The sequence below is a fragment of the Rhincodon typus genome, chromosome 33 (assembly GCF_021869965.1).
Source record: "Rhincodon typus isolate 14 chromosome 33, sRhiTyp1.1, whole genome shotgun sequence".
NCBI lineage: Eukaryota > Metazoa > Chordata > Chondrichthyes > Orectolobiformes > Rhincodontidae > Rhincodon > Rhincodon typus.
The window spans coordinates 14,118,017-14,138,098 of NC_063364.1; the positions used below are offsets into that span (position 1 = coordinate 14,118,017).

A 20,082-nucleotide genomic window follows, 5' to 3' on the forward strand; every position below is an offset into this window, starting at 1 on the left:
CCCCATAACCCATCAATCCATTATGAAGTCTATCTCCTCCTTACATTGACTCAGTGGCCCAGCATTCATCACACTCTGGGGTAGTGAATTTCACAAATTCATGGCCATTTGGGAGAAGGAATTTCTCCTCATCTCTGTTTTAAATCTGCTACCTGTTATCCTAAAACTATGACCTCTTCTTCCAAATTGCTCCGCATGAGCAAACATCCTCTCTATGCCAACTTTGTCAATCCCCTTTAGCATCACCTAAATCTCAATTAGACCACCTTTCATTCTTCTAAACTCTCTACAGAGTATAGGCTTAAACTGTTCAGTCACTCTTCATAAGACAAAGCCCTCATTGAGTTCTATATGCTGTTATACAGCACAGGAACAGACCCTTAGGTCCAACTCATCCACACTGACCAAAAATCCTAAACTGATCTAATCCCATTTGCCAGAATTTGGCTCATATACCTCTAAGCCCTTATTATTCATGTACCCATTCAGATGCCTTTTAAATGTTGTAATTGTACCAGCCTCCACCACTTCGTCTGACAACTCTTTTCATACATGCACCGCCCTCTGTGCAAAAATGTTGCCACTCTCCCTTTTAAATCTTTCCCCTCTCACCTTAAACCTGTGTCCTGTAATTTTGGACTCCCCTACTCTGGGGAGAAAGACCTTGGCTATTCACCCTATCCATGCTCCTCATGATTTTATAAACCTCTATAAGGTCACCGCTCAGCCTCCGATGCTCCAGGGAAAATAGCCCCAGCCTATTCAGCTTCTCCCTGTAGCTCAAACCCGCCAACCCTGGCAAGGTCCTTGTAAATCTTTTCTGAATCCTTTCAAGTTTAACAACATCTTTCCATAGCAGGGAGATCAGAACTGAACTCAGTATTCCAAGATTAGCATAAACAATGCCCTGTACAGTCAGAACATGACCTCCCAACTCCTATGTTCAGTGCACTGACCAATGAAGGCAAGCATACCAAACGCCGCCTACACTATCCTGTCTACATACAACTCCACTCATCTCAGAAATCAACCTAGTGAACATGCTCTGAACTGCTTCTAATGCAAAGACTTCCTTCCTCAAATAAGGGGAATAAAATTGTATGCAGTACTCCAGGTTTGTCTCGCTAATGCCTTGTACAGTTGCAGCAACACTTCTGTATTTGTACACACTATTGCTTTAGTAATAAGTCACAACATTCAGCTGAAAGTGAACAGGATGGTCAGAAGTTGCAATGAGACCGATGATTGCTTTTATTTGGTTAATACTTTCTTCATTTGGTTTTAATTTATTTTTAGCCAGTTAGTTAATCCAGCTGTCTGTAACATCTGTCATTTTCTGTTTGGTAAATTTTTTCAGTACTGATACTAAAAGCTTTGAATTTAGAGCAGTACCGGAGCCATGCGGCAAGTAACAAATTACAGCAGCTCGGTATATAATACACTAAATGTTAAACCTTGGGGACTAGAGCTTTACAGTACGAAAGCTACAAGTAGTGCACAGTGCATAACTGATGAGTGAATATCAGCATGAAGAGAAGTAATTTCATTCCATAAATACATGACCAATAAAGTTTATAGGTCAGGGAATGTAGTTTCTGATTACTTTTGCATGCATGTACTGTGCATTTAAACATGAAGTCATCCATGCCGTAAGGTGTATCTTTATATTAGTGATTGCTGAGATCCTTCAGTCAGTTATATTGCCAAGATTTGTTTACCTAACACCAAGGCGTCATTTTAAAAGAAAAGTTAATTTTGGAAAACATAAACAGTTGCTTGGCTCTGCGTAAATAGTTGTTGGGATATGCATTGGTTTTATAAATATAACGTAATTTAGGAGAATCGAATTGTCATCTAAGCTTCAGTCAGACATTACAGATTTGTCCCAGTGCATGCTTTTTATAGCAATCGGACAGAATCAGTATTTGACATGTAAATGTGAACTCTAGCTCAGTCAATTTGGGTGAAATGAAACGACTGATGAGATGATAGGGGCAGAATTGAATACCTCCAGGAAATGGGTGTGTGTGTTGTAATGCAGGATTAGCCCCAGCTACATTTACTGTGGTACCCAATCAGAGTGTAGACCAGCGCAGCCCTCACGGTACATGGCTATGCAGGCCAGCAGGGGGCTCTGTATGGTGAGAGTGACTGACTTCACTTCTCAGCAGACTCTTGAAAGCATGCTCTAGCTCCTAACAGGGAGGAATGTGGCTCTGAAAAGTGGTAAGGGGTCATCTGGAAACTGAATAAAAGCAAAGTGTTGCAGATCGAAGGGAGGTGGCAGTGCAATCAGTGGACCCATAATCCAGAAACCCAGGCTCATGTTCTGGGGATATGGCTTCTCATTTCACCATAGCAGATGGTGAAATTTGAATTCAGTAAAGTCTGGAATTAAAAGCTAACCTAATGGCAACCACTGTTGATTGTCACTAAAATCTCATTGGGTTCACTAATGCCCTTTAGGGAGGGAAATCTGCCATCCTTACCTGGTCTGGCCTCCGTAGAGACATTGAGTCATAGAGCAGAGAAAGAGACCCTTCAGTCCAACCAGTCCTTGCTGAACATAATCCCAAACTAAACCAGTCCCACCTGCCATATAGCTCGAGACCTTTCCTATTCACATATTTATTAAGTGTCTTTTAAATGTTGTAACTGTGCCTGCATCCACCACTTCCTCAGGAAGTTCATTCCACACACAAAGCACTCTCTGTGCAAAAAGGTTGCTCCTCAAGTCGTTTTTATATCTTTCTCCTCTCACCTTAAAAATATGTCCCCTAGTCTTGAAATGCGCCACCGTACATGTAATATGTAGTTGATTAACTATACCTCTGGGTAATTAGGAATGAACATTAAATTGTGGCATTGCAAGTGACACCCTGTGTGCATCTTGTGAATGCATTTAAAGAAAGTGCCAGAGACCTGGCAAAACTCAGCATGTTTGGCAGCAGCTGTAAAGAGAGAAACAGAGAGAAAGTTTCAAGTCTGATATGACTGTTCTTTGAGTCGCTTGGGAAATTGAATCTGTGCTCTGAATCACTGGGAGGACAAACTGATTGGAATGATTGGATCTCAAGAAAATGCCTCTGGCTGACTTTCCAATTCAACTGGACAGAAAATAGCCTGGAGACCTCCTGTATCAGTCACTCACACCTGCTTCACGGATCCCAAAGGAACAACTCTGCTTAACCTGCAAGGGAAAGTTCAAACTCACTTCACTGGGACTTTTCAGTGGTCAGACTGGGCTTGTGCTGGTTCAGATGCCATCAGGGTCTCACTGATTTAATATGATGCTAGTTTTATGAAGTCCCCACTTGATGATTCGATGAATGTAAAGTCTGAAAACTTGAGTGTTTTACAGTTTGAACAGATCAGGGAGAAAGTGCGTGCTGAGAGCTCACCAACGCTGCCCACCCAGTTTCTGCCAGACACAGGGATTTAAAATTTCCCTCTGATTCAGTGTGCCAGAACTCCAGAAGCACAGGCCATCTCTAACACTTACATTCCTGTCAGATTTAGCAACTCATTCTGGTCCTGTGATGGAATATAAACCGTATCTCTTTGACTGGAACCCTGCAGCCCAATGGTATCAATGTGGACTTTACAAGCTTCAAAATCGCATCCCAAAACCAGCCCAGCTCATCCCCGCCTCCCTAACCTGTCCTCCCACCTATCCATTCCTCCCACCTCAAGCCCCACCCCCATCTCCTACCTACCAGCCTCATCCCGCCTCCTTGACCTGTCCATCCTCCCTGGACTGACCTACCCCCACCCTAACTCCCCACCTACACTCACCTTTACTGGCTCCATCCCCGCCTCCTTGACCTGTCTGTCTCCTCTCCACCTATCTTCTCCTTTATCCATCTTCCATCCGCCTCCCCCTCTCTCTCTATTTATTTCAGAATCCTGTTCCCCTCCCCCATTTCTGAAGAAGGGTCTAGACCTGAAACATCAGCTTTCCTGCTCCTCTGATGCTGCTTGGCTTGCTGTGTTCATCCAGCTCTACACCTTGTTATCCTGTATCTCCTTGATGCCCTGTTAGAGGTTTCATGTCAATTATTTGTGCATTTCACAGGGGACAAAAGATTTTTGAACATTCCGTCCCACATGATTGAGTTTGATTGGGTAATCTTACTTCAGATAAATAGCCTAAGAATCGAGCGTCCTCCATTGAGTGCGTTGTGGAGGCAATTTTGGTTACAGTTGGTATGGTTACAGTTTAGATTGTGTAGATAGAGATTTGACCTCATCAGATACAGGTTATTAACCTTACCCATATGATAGTGCTTTGTTTGCTTTCGGAATGAAACTTAGGTTTCAGTTTCCACAGGGTTACCTATTAGTCAAGTTATGATGCTACCAAATAGTAGTATAGAACTTGATTATCACTGGAAACGAAAAAACAATTTTACAAGATTTTTATCTTGCACTCAGAACACCAATGTAAAAGGGAATAACATTTTTATACTGGATGATAAGAGTGTGCTAATTGCTTGGCAAGTGGACATTGATTGATGGAGATGTTGCCATGAAGAATGCACCAGTTGCTTGATGACTGACAGTTAACTACCAAGCTTTATTTAAACTGATATTAGGCAGGTTGACTCTGATTGGTCGACACATTTCTCTGAAGAATAAACTAGAGAAGGTTGCTGCCAGTTTTGTTGAGTTGAAACAGGCATAATATATGCACAAGTTATTTCTGTCTGCAAAGAACAGAACCCTATGTATTAATGTATCTATCTTCTAGTCCATAGAAGTTCATTGCAAGCCCAGATGGCAAGTTTTAATTGGTGGATAATTCTTAGTACACTCATGAGTGTTCCAGGAAAGCTCCCTAATTGTGGAATCTAATATTGGCAGTGTGTTTAAGTTTTCCAAGCCGTTGGCTGGCTGGATATAGTCAGTACTTGCCTGTTGTATATCTCCTCTTCCCCCTGTCCAGTGCATGACCATTTCAAAGGGCAGTCATGGATCAACCACATGGCTGTGGATCTGGAGTTACATGTAGACAGATCACGTAAGAACAGCAGCTTTCCTTCCCTGAGAGACATTAAGGATAAGTTTTTTGCAACAATTGGTGGTAGCTTCATAGTACCATTAGTGGGACCAGCTTTATAATTCCAGATTTACACTGAATGTAAACTCCACCAGCTGTCACAGTGGTGTTCAATTCATGTTGGTCCAGTGACATGAACACTATTGTACCATCTCCTCATATCTGAATGGAGTAAGCCAATTTCTTGCTCCATGCCTGGCCTCTGGACAATTTCAATGTCTCCCAAAACCGGCAAGCTCATGTGACATACAAGACATTAGTTCCATAGCCTCTGTCATTCTTGCTCTGAAATTAACAGGTACACACGAGTGAGCTCAGAGCTGGGGAGGTGCTACCATTTCCATGGCAACAGCTCTGAGTTCTAAATCGCAGCATGTGAGAATGACAGACTCAAACGGGTTTCATGCTGCTCTGTGACGTTAGATGTGGGTACAGTTTGACCACCCACTGCCACACAGTGCCAGAAGTTTCAGAAATTCTGAAAGTGCAGAAACAAATTAACGCAAGGCTGAGACTATTGAGTTTGATAATTTAGTTTAACATGAGGAACACTTCACACTTCATACTTCCACCATCTGGATCCTGTTGAAGCAATCTTTTATAAATATATTTTAATCTTCCCTCAGTTCCCAATAATAACTCCTCACCCACGACTTGAGATGCAAATGTATGCATGAGTATTTTAATTTCTTATTTAACATCCAAACCACCAGAAAATTTTATTTTCTTTGTGTAATTTCTAAATAAAACACAAGAAAACAAATTCAATTCATTTCCCTATAAATCTGATGCCAGCAACTTTGTATCGAGCCACAGACTGATGGTTGTACAAATCTGGCCGTGAGGACTTTTTAAGTTTAATTTCAGTTCAGTGTGTTTCCTCGAGCAGAGTGGTTATTACAAGTCCAAAGAAGAGTGTATTAAAGAGGTGTCAATAGCTGAAAATATAAAGAGCAGGTTGTTCAACAAACGGTAAAAGAAAGGTCCAAAGGTGAATGAAAAATTTTGAAGGAGTTGGAGTGCATAGAGAACTGAGGATTCACCAGCTGTGGAAGAAGATCTGTCGGTCACTAATCTGAATATAAATCGTTATCTGAATGGAGGGACAGTGTAGTGATTGGATCAAGGGCCAGATGGATCTCATTGAGTATGAGTTCCCTGATTGGGGCTGTTAACCCGGGGAGCCTTGGCTGACGGATATAAACAGGAGTGTCAGAGATTCTCTTCGCTCTAGGGACCAGCACTGAGCCTGCTGGTCAGAGTCCATGCACTGTGCATGTGTAAATAAAGGGGGACCTGGTGACAGGTTACCGGCCTCTGTGCAGTTATTTCAGATAGTAAGACAAAGGACTGCACAGGTAACATAGTGAAAAGCAGTGACCACAACACAAGTTAGAAGATACAATGTTGTGGAAAGTGAGAACACAAATGTACAAATACAAATAAAATGATGCCGGAAAATGCCATCATTATAATTCTATGCTTCAACCAGCTTCCCAAAAAAAAACAAGGAAGCCAATATGGATTACATCACATCAGCACCCACCCCGAGCCCGCTTGTACTCTACTCTGAGCTAAAGTCTGCATCTCATCAACTATTCTTCCCTTTCTAAAGACACGTATTTTTAAAACATCTGCTTAAATGTTTTGTGTTTTCAACTTGGCTGGACACCATTACAGCAGTTACAACATCTCACATCAAAATAATTTGCTTAGGACACAAAGAAAGTCATTAACTGAGTTGAAAGGAATTGACGCTGTATTTTGGGGAACATGATTTTGAGTGAGGCTTTCACTGCATGGTGACAATCCAATCAACTGCTGTCACAAAGAAAATGTAATCCTTGCCAGTTTTAATTTGCTCTGTGGTAAACGTTGAAGATGCCCCTTATCTGCATTAGTTTCCACTGAATGCTGATCAGCGATTGCCTGGCAGTTTGTTTAAAAGACCAAGAATATCAAATCCTTAAAAATATGTACGGAGTATTTTGTATATTCATCTGTTGCGGTTCCAGTAGTGTTTTGTGTTAAGGACTATGATGATTCCTCTAAGGGACAAGATTGATTGCACCAATATAAAAGCTTCAGATCTGGAGCTAACAATTTGTAGTTCCCTTCCAGGTGGAGAACAATCAGTTTTAAACATTTTGGCTGGAAAGGTTTTACCTGACTGCCCCCACTCTCCCAGTTAGACCTCATGACAGTGGGCTGGCACCTGTGGGATGGGCTTGGAGCCTGAAGTAGTGCCAGACTGGTGGGTGTCACCATACCTGCCATCCTGTCTTCCATTCAACTCCACTCTGATTTAATCAGCAGCAGGAGAGGTACCCTTAACACCATCACTGCCCCATCAGTACCTAGGCATTTAAAGTCCCTCGTTATCAGTAATCTATAATTGCACATTTCAGTTGTTCTGTTGAAAATCTGCTTTTCTAATTCCTTCTCACTATTTAATAGTCTATAAAAGACACTACAGAGCCTTACAACTCCTTTATTGCTTCTGAACTGCAACCAAATAAATCCTGCCCTTGACCTCCTTTAGAATGTTGCTGTCTCTTACAGAGTGATGGATTCATACAGATCTACAGCACAGAAAAAGGCCCTTTGGTGAATTGGTCCATTCCAGTGAAAAACAACCACCCAACTATTCTAATCCTGCTTTCCAGCACTTGGCCCATAATACTTTCCTTCATCAAAATTGTGAGCTTTATCCTTCCTTGCATCCAGAATTCCATATAGCTACTTGTAGCTAGAAAATGCCAGAACATAATTCTATGCTTCAACCAACTTCCCAAAACAAACAAGAAAGCCAGGCCGTATGGGTTACTTCACCACCACCCTGCTAGTGTTCTACTCTTCCCATGCACACACATTTATATAACATTTGCTTAAATATTCTGTGTTTCCAACTTGGCTGCATGCCATTAAAACCACGGAAACAGCTCACATCAAATAATTTGTTCGGGACACTTTGTCATCGATCGCAAACAAAGCCATAAACTGAACTGAAAGGAGCCAGAGTTATTAACCACACTTGGTGCATTTACACACACACGTTTCAAATTGAGTCAATGCTGATGGTGAAAATGCTATTGAGTATGTGTGGCCTTTTGGAAACAATGAAACGTGTTCAACCAAATTAAAAAATAGCGACTCCTTAAGGGGGCACAGTAATGAAAATCAAATGATCAAAGCAACCTTAAAATCCAAGTTGGAATACCATTGTGAGTGCAGACCAGCTCCCATCATATCCATGAGCCATGGGGGAGGCCTCAAGCGTACCAGTGGTTATCACATGGATGCAGACAGAACCATATGAGAGAGACAGGTTGTTGAGTTGAATGATCCCTCCCAAGCCCAGGAGCAGATCCACAAGGAAAGGTACTCTGACTTTTCCACCTCCCTCTGCACCAGCTGCCAAATGGGTAGGAATGTGCAACTGAAGTGCATATTCAGAGGCAGCCCCTTCAAATACAGGAAACCAGGCTGCAAGCTGGCACAGCCCATACAGATAGGGATGATAGGACTCATCAAGGCCACAAGAAAACACAGGCAGCCTGGGAGCCTGTGAACCACTTTAAAGGTGTATTGCATGGGCTTGCTGCGAGCAACATTCTCCACCCAAACCCCACTGGTACAGAGGAGGACTCCCATGTAGAGAGCCTCCCATCAACAGGGGGCACTACCATTGCCAAACAGCAGGGCAGAACCACGCATTGCCTAAGGATGAGGGTGAGGGAGTTGGGGGGGCGGGGGTGGGTGCTGCAGGAGCAGCCTGTAAAGGATGTCCCTCCATGCAGAATGGAGTTGCACAGAGGGAAATGCCATGAAGCATCTCAGATTCCTGAATGAGATTGTATGAGGTCCGTGTGAAATTCTGTTGGTTCAGACAGGAGTCCCCCACAGGTTTGATCGACCTTGATGGCACTCGCGGTGTCAAGGCCAAGCATCTTGGTTCTGAAGCCCTTGACACTACTCATTGGAAACTGGACACTGACAGACACATGACATTTGGGTTGTGCTGACACTGTTTTGCATCCAGCACTACCCCCTCTCTGATCCTTCTCAATCATCAGCCACGAGAGTCCGTCTCGGGGAAGTTCCTGAGCAGCTTCTCACCAATGACAGCCACTGTCTCCCGACGTGAGAGAACTTCAGTGAGAAGCAACCACCTTCCACACTTCTGACCAGCTCCTGGTAAAAGGCAGGCAGCTTCTACAAAGAGAGAAAAAGACTGACAAACAGAGTCACTGCAGGTTCTGAAGGTGGGAAGCCCACCATCTACAAGGCACAAGTCAGGAGTGCGATGGAATACTCCCCACTTCCCTGGATGAGTGCAGCCCCAAAAACACTCAAGAAGCCTGACACCATCCAGGACAATGCAACCCGCATGATTGGCATCACATCCACAAGCATCCATTCCCTCCTCCAGTGACACTTAGCAGCAGCAGTGTGTACTATCTACAAGATGCAGAAATTCACCAAAGATCCTCAGACAGAACATTCCAAACGCACGACCACTTCCATCTACAAGGACAAGGGCAGTAGATACATGGGAACACCACCAAGCCACTCACCATCCTGACTTGGAAATATATCATCATTGCTTCACTGTCACTGGGTTGAAATCCTGGAATTCCTTCCTTAAGGACATCATGTGTCAACCTACAGCACATGGATTGCAGCGGTTCAAGAAGGCAACCCACCACCACCTATTGCAACTAGGGACTGTTAGTAAATGCTAGCCCAGCCAGCGATGCCCATGTCCCATCAGTGATTTTTTTTTAAAAAATCACCACTTAGACCAGGGCCTGGCCTCCCTTCCTCAGTGGAAGGCTCAACACCTCAGCAGGGACCCAGTGCAGCCTTCTTGTCAATGAGCATCTTCTGCACTGTAGTGACGAACTCCGGGGAAGGGACCCCAGTGATCAACTAGTAACACAAGACGCCACTCATCAGTTAGTTTCTGACCAGCGCTCAATCCCTGCAGGACAGGACCCCGAGCTGCCCTATCCAGCTCCCCCCTCTCCATGTGGTGTCATCAGTTTCCAACTCCTGCCAGTTTGGCAGGTGGGATCCATCAGCAGGTAGGAGATAGACTTCCAGGTCTAGGAAATGTGTGATGCTCCAGACGAAAGGCTCGAGCTTCTCCAACTGGAAGTTTGAATGTGTTGAACCACCCCGTTTGGACATGTGACCACACACATTCAGGGTAGGCAGCAACTGAACCTGGAACTTCTGACCCAAAGATAGGAAAGCTACACTGTACCACAAGACTTGACCTTGAAAATGTCAATAAGTATGCTTCAGTAGTGAGCAAGAGAGGCTGATCCTAATGGAGGAACTCTTAGGGCATATTTAGAAGAACCAGTTGACTTGTGGTGCCGTGGAAATGTGCCCTATCAATGGGTCAGACGGTCTGGTTTCTCAAGTACTGCTTGACCTTCAGGTGTGTCATAACATGTCTGAATAGGTTTTTGAATAAGAACTCATTCCCCTCCCAGAGGCTGGTCCGTGAATGGGAATAGAATATAGTGTGAACAAACCTACTGTATATGTCTCCTGCTTCATCCTTTGCCAAACAGATGTTTACCAGATTAACAACCTAGTCCTTTTTGTATTTTCTATGATACCAGCTAACTCTGTAATATTTCTAACACTGCAGGTCCCCAACCTCTCTGCATTCGTGTTTCTACTTTCAATATTACACCCTGGTGCCCACACACCAACCAAATTAGCTTGCAACCTCCCCAAGTTACCTAATTTCCTTCTGACAATTTCTTTTTGAATGTTATGATATGCTTCCACCATCCCTCGATTGGAGTATTCCAAATCATAAACTGCTCTCTTCCTAAACAAAAAGTTCCGCTCATCTTTGTATTCCAGTTCTTTTCAAAGTATTCTGGATTTCCTGATGTAGTTGACTTTTTCTAAACACTTATCATATCCCACGAGAAAAACAAATGTTAATTATCCTTTCTCTCATCACTCAGACTGAGTTAGACTTTTGTCAATGATGTTCCATGGACTTCTACACTTATTGAGGCGTCCCAGTTCAGACTTACTCAGGCAGATGTGGTGAAACAATGGATGTGCTGCCCTCTCGTACAATTAAATGTCACAAAGCAATTCATTCTCCTCCACCACACCCACCACTTCCCCACACAGCCCCCCGCCCCCACCACCACCACCACCACCACCACCACCACCTTACTTTAGAGGACGACATTAAATTCCATTGGCACAAGTCAGTTTGACGAGAAATTAAATACTCATCAGTTGTAACTACCGATTGTCACAAATGCTCACAACAAATTAAACTGCTGTTTACACGTTGCCTTTCCTGGGACTTGTACTTTGGTTTGTTGGCGTTTGAAATGCTCAGAGCAATGCCTATTATGAAGGATAATTCTCTGAGAATTTACCTGTACTTGGCATTCCCTTAAGGCAAAACGTTTTTTTAATCCCCCTCTAAGATCACTAGGTATAAGATAATGTTCTTTATAGCTGGCTGATTCAAAGCAGAAATACTGCACCGTTTGTGTTTCCTCAATGGTTCTAAAATTTACAATAATTTTGAACGTAGCCCATGTGTTTTAACCTTTTTAGTATGTATTGAGAGAAAATCAAATAACATCTATTCTGTCATTATTGTAAAGAAAAGTAGAAGACTCAATCTCTATAGCATGGTGACATCAAACATGACCAACATTTTTGTCCTGTGAAGAGATATCTAAGAAATAAATTGAATAAGATATTTAAATTCAACCCCAGGTTACAGCATCCACATTACTTTCAGTTTTTACGCGGGTTACAAATACGGTATTTTGAGGACTAGGCCTTATAATTCAGGGTTGAAATTAGTATTATCATATATTTCAGCATCAAATATGCCCTGTGCAAAAAACAGAATTCTGCAGATGTTGAAAACTTAAATAAAAAGACAAGGGGAGGTGAGAGCCACTACTTTTGACATCAAGGCCCCATTTGACCCAGTGTAGCATCAAGAAACCCGAATGAAATTGGAAAACTTTCTGCAGTTTAAGTCCGACTTGGCCCAAAAGAAGGTGATTGTGGTTGTTGGAGGTCAGTCATCTCAAATCCGGGGCATCTGTCCAGAGGTTCCTCAGGATAGTGTCCTCAGCCCAACCAACTTCAATTGTTTCATCAGTGACCTTCCTTCCATCATAAGTTGAGAAGAGGAGATATTCACTGACATGTCCATAATGTTTGGGATCATTCATGCCTCCCCCAATATTGGAACAGTCGACATCCAAATACAACAAGACCTTGATATACTCAGGTTTGGGCTGACAAACAATAATTAACATTCACGCTATTCAAGTGTCAGGCAATAACAATCTCAAACAAGAGACCATTTCACCATCACCCCTTGACATTCAATGGCATTACTATCACTGAATTCCCCACTATCAACTTCCTGGGAGTTACTATTGACCAGAAACTGAAATGGACTAGCCATATAAATATTTGGCTGCAAGAGCAGGTCAGAGGCTAAGAATCTGGCAGCGTGTAACTCATCTTCTGACTCCCCAAAACCTGTCCACCATCTGCAAAGCACAAGTCAAAAGTCTGATGGAATACTTCCCACTTTTTTTTAAATTCATTTACAGGATGAGGGTATCGCTGACCAAGCAGCATTTATTGCCCATTCCTAATTGCCCAGAGGGTCTAGAGTCACATGTAGGCCAGACCAGGTAAGGATGGCAGTTTTCTTCCCTAAAGGACATTAGTGAACCAGATGGGTTTTCCGACAATCAACAATGGTTTCACGGTTGTCATTAGATTCTTAATTCCAGATATTTTATTGAATTCAAATTCCACCATCTGCCACGGTGGGATTCGAACCTGGGTCCCCTGAACATTATCTGGGTCTCTGGATTAACAGTCCAGCAATAATACCACTAGGCCATTGCTTCCCCTCCCTGGACGGGTGCAGCTCCACATTGCTCATGAAGCTTGATACCATTTAAGACAAAGCTGCCCGCTTGATTGGCACTACTTCCACAAGCATCCATTCCCCTCACCACCAACACTCTCTAGTAACTGCCTACACAGTATACAAGATGCACTGTAGAAATTCACTAAGGCTCCTTAGTTAGCATCTTTCAAACCCATGACCGTCTAGAAGAACAAGGGCTGCAGGACATGGGAACACCAGCAGCAGAAGTTTCTCTCCTAACCACTCACCATCCTGACTTGAAAATATATCACCATTCCTTCAGTCGTGTTGGGTCAAAATCCTGGAACTCCCTCTCTGGTAAATATTGTGTCTAGCACACAACAAATGGACTTCTTGAAAACAGCTTACTGTGATCTTCTCAATGGCAGTTAGAGTTGAGTAATAAATGCTGGACAACCCAGTGAAGCCCACAGCCCCGGAATGAATTAAAAGAAAACAGACCAGAAATGCTCAGCAAGTCAGGCAGTATCAGTAGAACAAGAAACAGAGTTAACCTTTCAGGTTGGTGACCTTTCATCAGAACTGGGAAACTTTGAGGTGGAATGAGATTTGAGTGAGGGGTGTTTGAGGCAAGGACAAAGCAAGGTCTGTGATCAGGCGGAAGACTGGAGAGATGGAATGGCAGAGGAGTTAGTTCTCTAGCGTGAGAGGAAATAGCAACGGGGAAATGAAAGAAACAGGAGATGCACCTGGAACAGGTAAATTGCTGTCAGAAAGCAAAAAATAGAGAAAACTGAAACATGCAAAGAGTAAAACAAACCAAAACAATAACATTTACAGTCGGAAATTGTTAACCTCTGTTTGGAGCTGGCTGTAAAGTGCCAAATCGAAAGGTGAGGTGTGGTTCCTCAAGCTGAGCTTCACTGGAGCAGTGAAACAGAGAAGGCCTCATCCCATATCCAACTGTCCCTCTCATCCCCGCCTCCTTGACCTGATACAACCTGTCTATCTTTTCTCCCACCTATCCACTCCTCCCATCCCACTGACCAATCCCCATCACTCCCTACCTGCACTCACCTATCACCATCCCACCTGCCTTCCCCAGTCCCACCCCTCCTCTCTCTCTTTATTTCTGAGCTTCTTTCCCCCTCCCCATTTCTGAAGAAGGGTCCCGACCCAAAATGTCAACTTTCCTCCTCCCCTGATGCTGTCTGGCCTGCTGTGTTCCTCCAGCTCCACACTGTGTTGTCAAGGCCAAAGGTGTTAGCTGGAGAATAAGGTATATAATTAAAATGACAGGGCATGGAAAGCTCCAGGTTAATGTTGCAGACTGAACAGAGGGGGTTCTGCAAGGCGGCTGCTCAGTCTGTTTCAGTCTCCCCTGTGTAAAGAAAAACCCATTGTGAGCAGCATATACAATAAGGTGAAAGAAGTACATGTTTGACTTGGAAAGTGTGTTTAAGCTTTGAACGATGAGGAGTGAGGAGTTAAGGATGTGATGGGTTTCGGCATCGTGCTGGAGGAGACAGAAAAGGATCTGGCGAATATTGAAGCTTGTGGTGTGGAAGGTGGAGATGCAGAGAAAGAGAAAGTGAAAGGGTGGTAGCAGAAGGGGAGAAAATGTGGTGGATACAGTCAAGGACCCTGAAGACTACAGTGGGAAAGGGAAAAAGAACAGATGCATGAGACTGTATCATCAGAACCAATGCGATGCAATCAGAGATACTGGGAGGACAGAATGGAGTCCTTCCAAATTGTAAGCTGTAAGGAAGTGTAGCTGAAGTAGCAATGGGAATCAACATGAGCTTATTTTGAATATTAGCACGTGGTAACGATAGCGCGTAGTAACGATAGCGCATGGTAACAGAGAAATCAAGACGGTCTCCCTTCACAGACATTGCCAGATATGCTGAGTACTTCCTGCATTTTCTGTTGTTCTAAAATTGGTTTCTGTGCGCATTATAACCTCAAAGGGATAAAGATGTTGGCAATATTTTGAAATACTTCCCATACTTATACTAAATTTTTCTCTTTGCTGTTTTAATAGATATGTTAGTAGCAGATTTCAAATTAAAGTTATGGTCTCTGCAGAAACAGCAGAGACAGCGAGAGAGAGAGAGCTTTAGTGGGAGAACGTTAAACATTCAAATGACACTGTAATTTTCTGCATTTTAAGTGTTTCTCCTACATGAGCAACTCAGGTAATTAAATCATCAGCTATAGGTTATATTATTTGCTTGTATTCCATTTTCCTGTTAAAGTTGCCCTCTTAAAGAAATGTTGATCATAGCATTTTCTAAGTTTTGATCAAAACTCCGAAGAGAAATTGCATTCATACAACATGTCTTAAAGTGTTCCATATTCAATAGATTCTTTCTTTTAAGTAGTCACTCATACAAAAGCAAACATGGCCATCAATTTTCCTGGAGCCAGATCCCAGTAAGAAGAATGAGAAGTATTTCTGATGCTCTTTGTTGAGGGCATTGGATGAATGCTCAGTAATTTATATAGCAGCATGGAGTCCTGCACAGCCATTAAAATACTCAAAGGCCATGCCTTTGGGAGTGGAACTCCATCAAAATATCAACTCAGATTTATTGTGATTGGCTCCTGTCCTAAGAATTGCTGTCAAGAGAGTCAGTCTGAGACAACTAATACATGAACATTAGAGGGTGAGTATCCCCCACAGAGATTGGTCTGCCCAGGAGCTCTGGACTTCGATCATTAGTGGTGCTGATATCTGTTTGCCTGATGAACAGGAGTACCCCAAGACAAATACTTTGTTGTAATCTGTGCAGTCCCAATTTTCTCTTGACAGCCTCAAATGTGGTATGCAGTTCTTGATCTCAGCAGGATGTGAGGCTGAGTGGGCCTCCAATAGAATTCAAATGCAACTTTAGCATTCATTTCAAGAGGGCTAGAACACAAGGGCAGGGATGCAGCACTGAGGCTTTTTAAGGCTTTGGTCAGACCACGTCTGAAAAATTGTGAGCGGTTTAGGGCTCGGTATCTAAGGAAAGATGTGCTGACCTTGGACAAGGTCCAGAGGAGGTTTACAAGAATGATCCCTCGGATGAAGGGCTTGTCATATGAGGAGCGGTTAAGAATTCTGAGCCTGTGTTCGATGGAGTTTGGAAGGATGAGGGAGAATCTGACTGAAACTTAGAGACTACCAAGAGGCCTGGATAGAGTGGACATGGAGAAGATGTTTCCACGAGCAGGTGAGACTAGGACCTGAGTGCACAGCCTCAGAGTGAAGAAACGACACTTTAGATCTGAGATGAGGATGAATTTCTTCAGCCGGTGGGTGGTTAATCTGTGGAACTCATTGCTGCTGAAGGCTGTGTAGGCTAAGACATTGAGTGTATTTAAGACAGAAGTAGATTATAAGGTGATCAAAGGTTATGAGAAGAAGAATGGGATCGAGAAACGTACCAGCCATGATTAAATGGCAGAGCAGACTCGATGGGCCAAATGGTGTAATTCTGCTCCTATATCTTATGGTCTAATACAGAATCTTAGCCTGCAATTCAACTGACTGAATTACATACAGTCACAGTCATCGAGAACTTATTTATTCAAAATAACTTGTTTTGCCAAAATCTATCACTTATCACTATACTGTGAAAATGTAGGGCACCACCATTTTATGTAGATTCCTGCATATCTTGACACTATACATGATGTTACACAGAGGGAATGATGTTACATTATGTTTCATTATCTCGTTTGTCACATTTTCAGGTGAAATTAACTGTTTGATGATTTAGAAACAGATTACTTGTTTTCATTGACTATATTAAAGAAACACAGCCAGCGTGTTTGTCCGTCCTGTAAAGTTTTACTATTGATTTGGAGTTGTTACAGGGGATAGGGTAGCATTGTGGTTACATTGCTAATAACCTATAGGCCTCAACTAATGATCTGGAAACATCAGTTCAAGTCTCACCACAGAAGTTGAGAAATTTAATTTCAGTGTTTTAAATGAATCTGGTATTAAAAACAAAACTGGTATCTGCAGCGCTTGTAAAAATCTAAACCAAAAATGCTAGAAAAACCAGCAGGTCTTGCAGCATCTGTTCTGAAGAAGAGTCACAGAATTTTCCACAAATGCTGCCAGACCAAGGTCTTCTGCAATATTTTCTAATTTTCTTTCAAATCTCCAGCAGCAGCCGTATCTTGCTTCTGGTTGTAAAAACCTATCTGGTTTAGTAATAATCTTTTACAAAAGAAAGTCTGCCATCCTTGACTGATCTCGCCTATGTGTGTCTCCAGACCCACAGCAACGTGGTTGGCTCCTTAGCACTCTCCAAAAAAGCCTATCAAGAAACCCAGTTGTATTGAAGAGTCTAGCAATGGCCTAGTGGTATTATCGCTGGACTGTTAATCCGGAGACCCAGATAATATCCTGGGGAACTGGGTTTAAATCCCTTCATGGCAGATGGTTTGAATTCAATAAATATCTGGAATTAAGAATCTAATGATGACCATGAATCCATTGGTTAATTGTTGGAAAAACCCATCTGGTTCACTAATGTCTTTGAGGGAACGAAACTGCCATCCTTTACCTGTTCTGGCCTACATATGACTCCAGACCCACAGCAATGTAGTTGACTCTTAACGACTAGGGATAGGCAATAAATGCTGCCTAGCCAGCGATGCCCTCATCCCGTGAATGAATAAGGAAAAAATAAGCTCCAGCCCTGTCACCTTCTCAGGGCATAAATATCAGAATTTGTCATGTGAACGATAAAAACCAATTGCTACCTCATTGCTGTATAACATACTGATTTTGAGTAGCACATTATTATGATCAACCTGCTGCAATGGCTTTTTTTCTTGGACTTTGTCAAATTGATACAATAAATGTGACGATCTACAAGCAAGAAATGTTGCAAACCTAACAGCAGCTCAGACAGTATCACTGATTTTTGCATTTTATTCACATAAAATCCTGTCATTAAAGGTCACTTTTACAGATCTTTTAAATGTTTTTAAAATAAAAAGTTGCTGAAAGGATATTTTCTATATTCATGCCAATTGTTTTGCCAACTTGATATCATGTTCTCTTCATCTTGTTCTTCCAGGGACCACAGATGATCTTCAGTGCAGCTAAGGACTTGGGCCAATTATCAAAGCTGAAGGTATCAATATAAATGTACTTGGCATGGTTTAGAATGCTTATATTCCATATTGCCCTCCCTTATAGAAATCTATACCTTTCATCCATACATCATGAACTAACAATTGAATTTCTTATGTGAGTCCATGCTGTATACAGTTAAAGCTCACACAATTTCTATCGTCAAAGCTCACACAATTTGAAGGATTCCCAGTCTGAATTATATTCATGTGTATAATTGTTTTGAAATGATGGGGATTAGACTTTTGTAAATGATAATTCCTACACTCTCATCAAAAAATATTCTCTGGAGTATTATGGAAGGTAAATTCCTCATTGAAAATAGAAACAACTGCATTTTGTTTTTAAAAGTGATGCAAGGATTCATTCATCCCAAGATCCAGACAGAGCTGTTGGGAACAAAAACAGAAGTTGCTGCAAAAGCTCAGCAGGTCTAGCAGCATCTGTGAAGAAAAAAAATCACAGTTAACGTTTTGGGTCCATTGATCCTTCCTCAGAACTATTAATAAATCGGAGCTCCTTCTATTTATTTTACATTGACAGAAAGGCAGAACACAGTTACACCCAGGGACAGTGATTATAAACACTTTTACAGGTATTATACAGGAAATTTGAACTTTTTGATGTGTGCCCATGCTGTCACACTGAAGTTTGACACACATTAAATAGCTCCATTCTTTATCAAATACTGTTGCTATAACAACCTGTTCAAATGTATGCAAGATATTGCATTAATTTAACAAATATATAATACATCAGCTTTCATTAAAAATGTTCCGACTAAAAGAATATATATCCTGAATCTAAAGTGCTGAATTTTTCAGTCCACAAACCCTAATCATTACATTAAAGGTTATCTAATACCGTAGACTCTTTAACAGTAGTCAGTAATTTGTTGGTATGATTCGTTACTTAGGTTCTGGCAAACTGATCTCATTGAATAATTTCTCCATTAGGTCACTTTGAAATGTCTTCTTTAATATCCTTTTCAAACAGGATCATGTGATTCGGGAAGAGGTCAAAAGTCTCAGTCCACGTCAGTGTGCTATAATGGAAGTAGTGTTGGCTACAATAAAGGTAATTTTATATTTTCTGGATTCTGACTGGGCACAGCTGCACAACTGCATTGATGTTTCCCTAGTCAATTATGACAGTGCAAAAGGATTTGGAGAAAGGAACACAAGAATATTTTTCTCACTGGCAATGGATTAATCTTCAGTCTCCAAATGAAACTCATCACACACTGACATTGCACAAGCTGTCAATAGATGCAATGGTCCTGGGTTGTGGCGCCAGATGGGTGATAGTGAATTTACTGCTCATTTTGTGTCCTGACCGACTTTCATTTCAATTACTGCAAAGCTAAGTCCAATTTCACCACTGTAGAATTCTTCAGTTCGGTTATAGATGGCCAGTACCCAGGACGGAGTGCAGTGTTCACTGAGTTATTATTTCACTAAGAAGCTAAATGACATTCTGTTACAATACAGTGACTTCTGTGATGATTTGAACTAATAGTGTCAACATACAGCCCGGCAGAATTTTTAAAAAATTCTGCTTGTACTAGTTTGTGAAAAATTCTTTCTCTATTAGATCTTCAAATTATTAGAACTCGACCTACATCCTCCATATGTAAATTTTTTTGACCAGATGATAGTACTTACCCTTTATTTAATTCATGCATTAAATCAGCTCAAATGTATAACATTATTAAACTGCTTTATTCCCGTGAGCTGCTACCCTTCCTTAGGTCAAAGCCACCTTTAGACTGGGTCATGTTAAACTATAATTCTGTTCTCATTGCTGTCCGTAAATGGAAGATTGGAAGCAATAGCATGCTGAAAGTTTTAGACACTGGCTTCCCTCAGCTTCAGGTTGCTTGCTGTAGCGATGATTTTGTGGTAGAAGTCCTGAGTTTAACCAGGAACATTAAAAGACATAGTAATCCCTCTCTCA

General features: G+C 42.0%; 1 protein-coding gene across 4 annotated transcripts in view; it reads left to right on the forward strand.

The window, feature by feature from the left end:
* LOC109926673 (protein unc-13 homolog C-like) overlaps positions 1-20,082 on the forward strand; it is a 537,669-nt gene that overhangs the window by 473,709 nt on the left and 43,878 nt on the right. For all 4 annotated transcript variants that reach the window (XM_048616076.1, XM_048616075.1, XM_048616074.1 and 1 more), the window contains 2 exons: positions 18,071-18,127; positions 19,123-19,203. In XM_048616076.1, the coding sequence (XP_048472033.1) occupies positions 18,071-18,127; positions 19,123-19,203 (138 nt within the window). The remainder of the gene's footprint in view (positions 1-18,070; positions 18,128-19,122; positions 19,204-20,082) is intronic.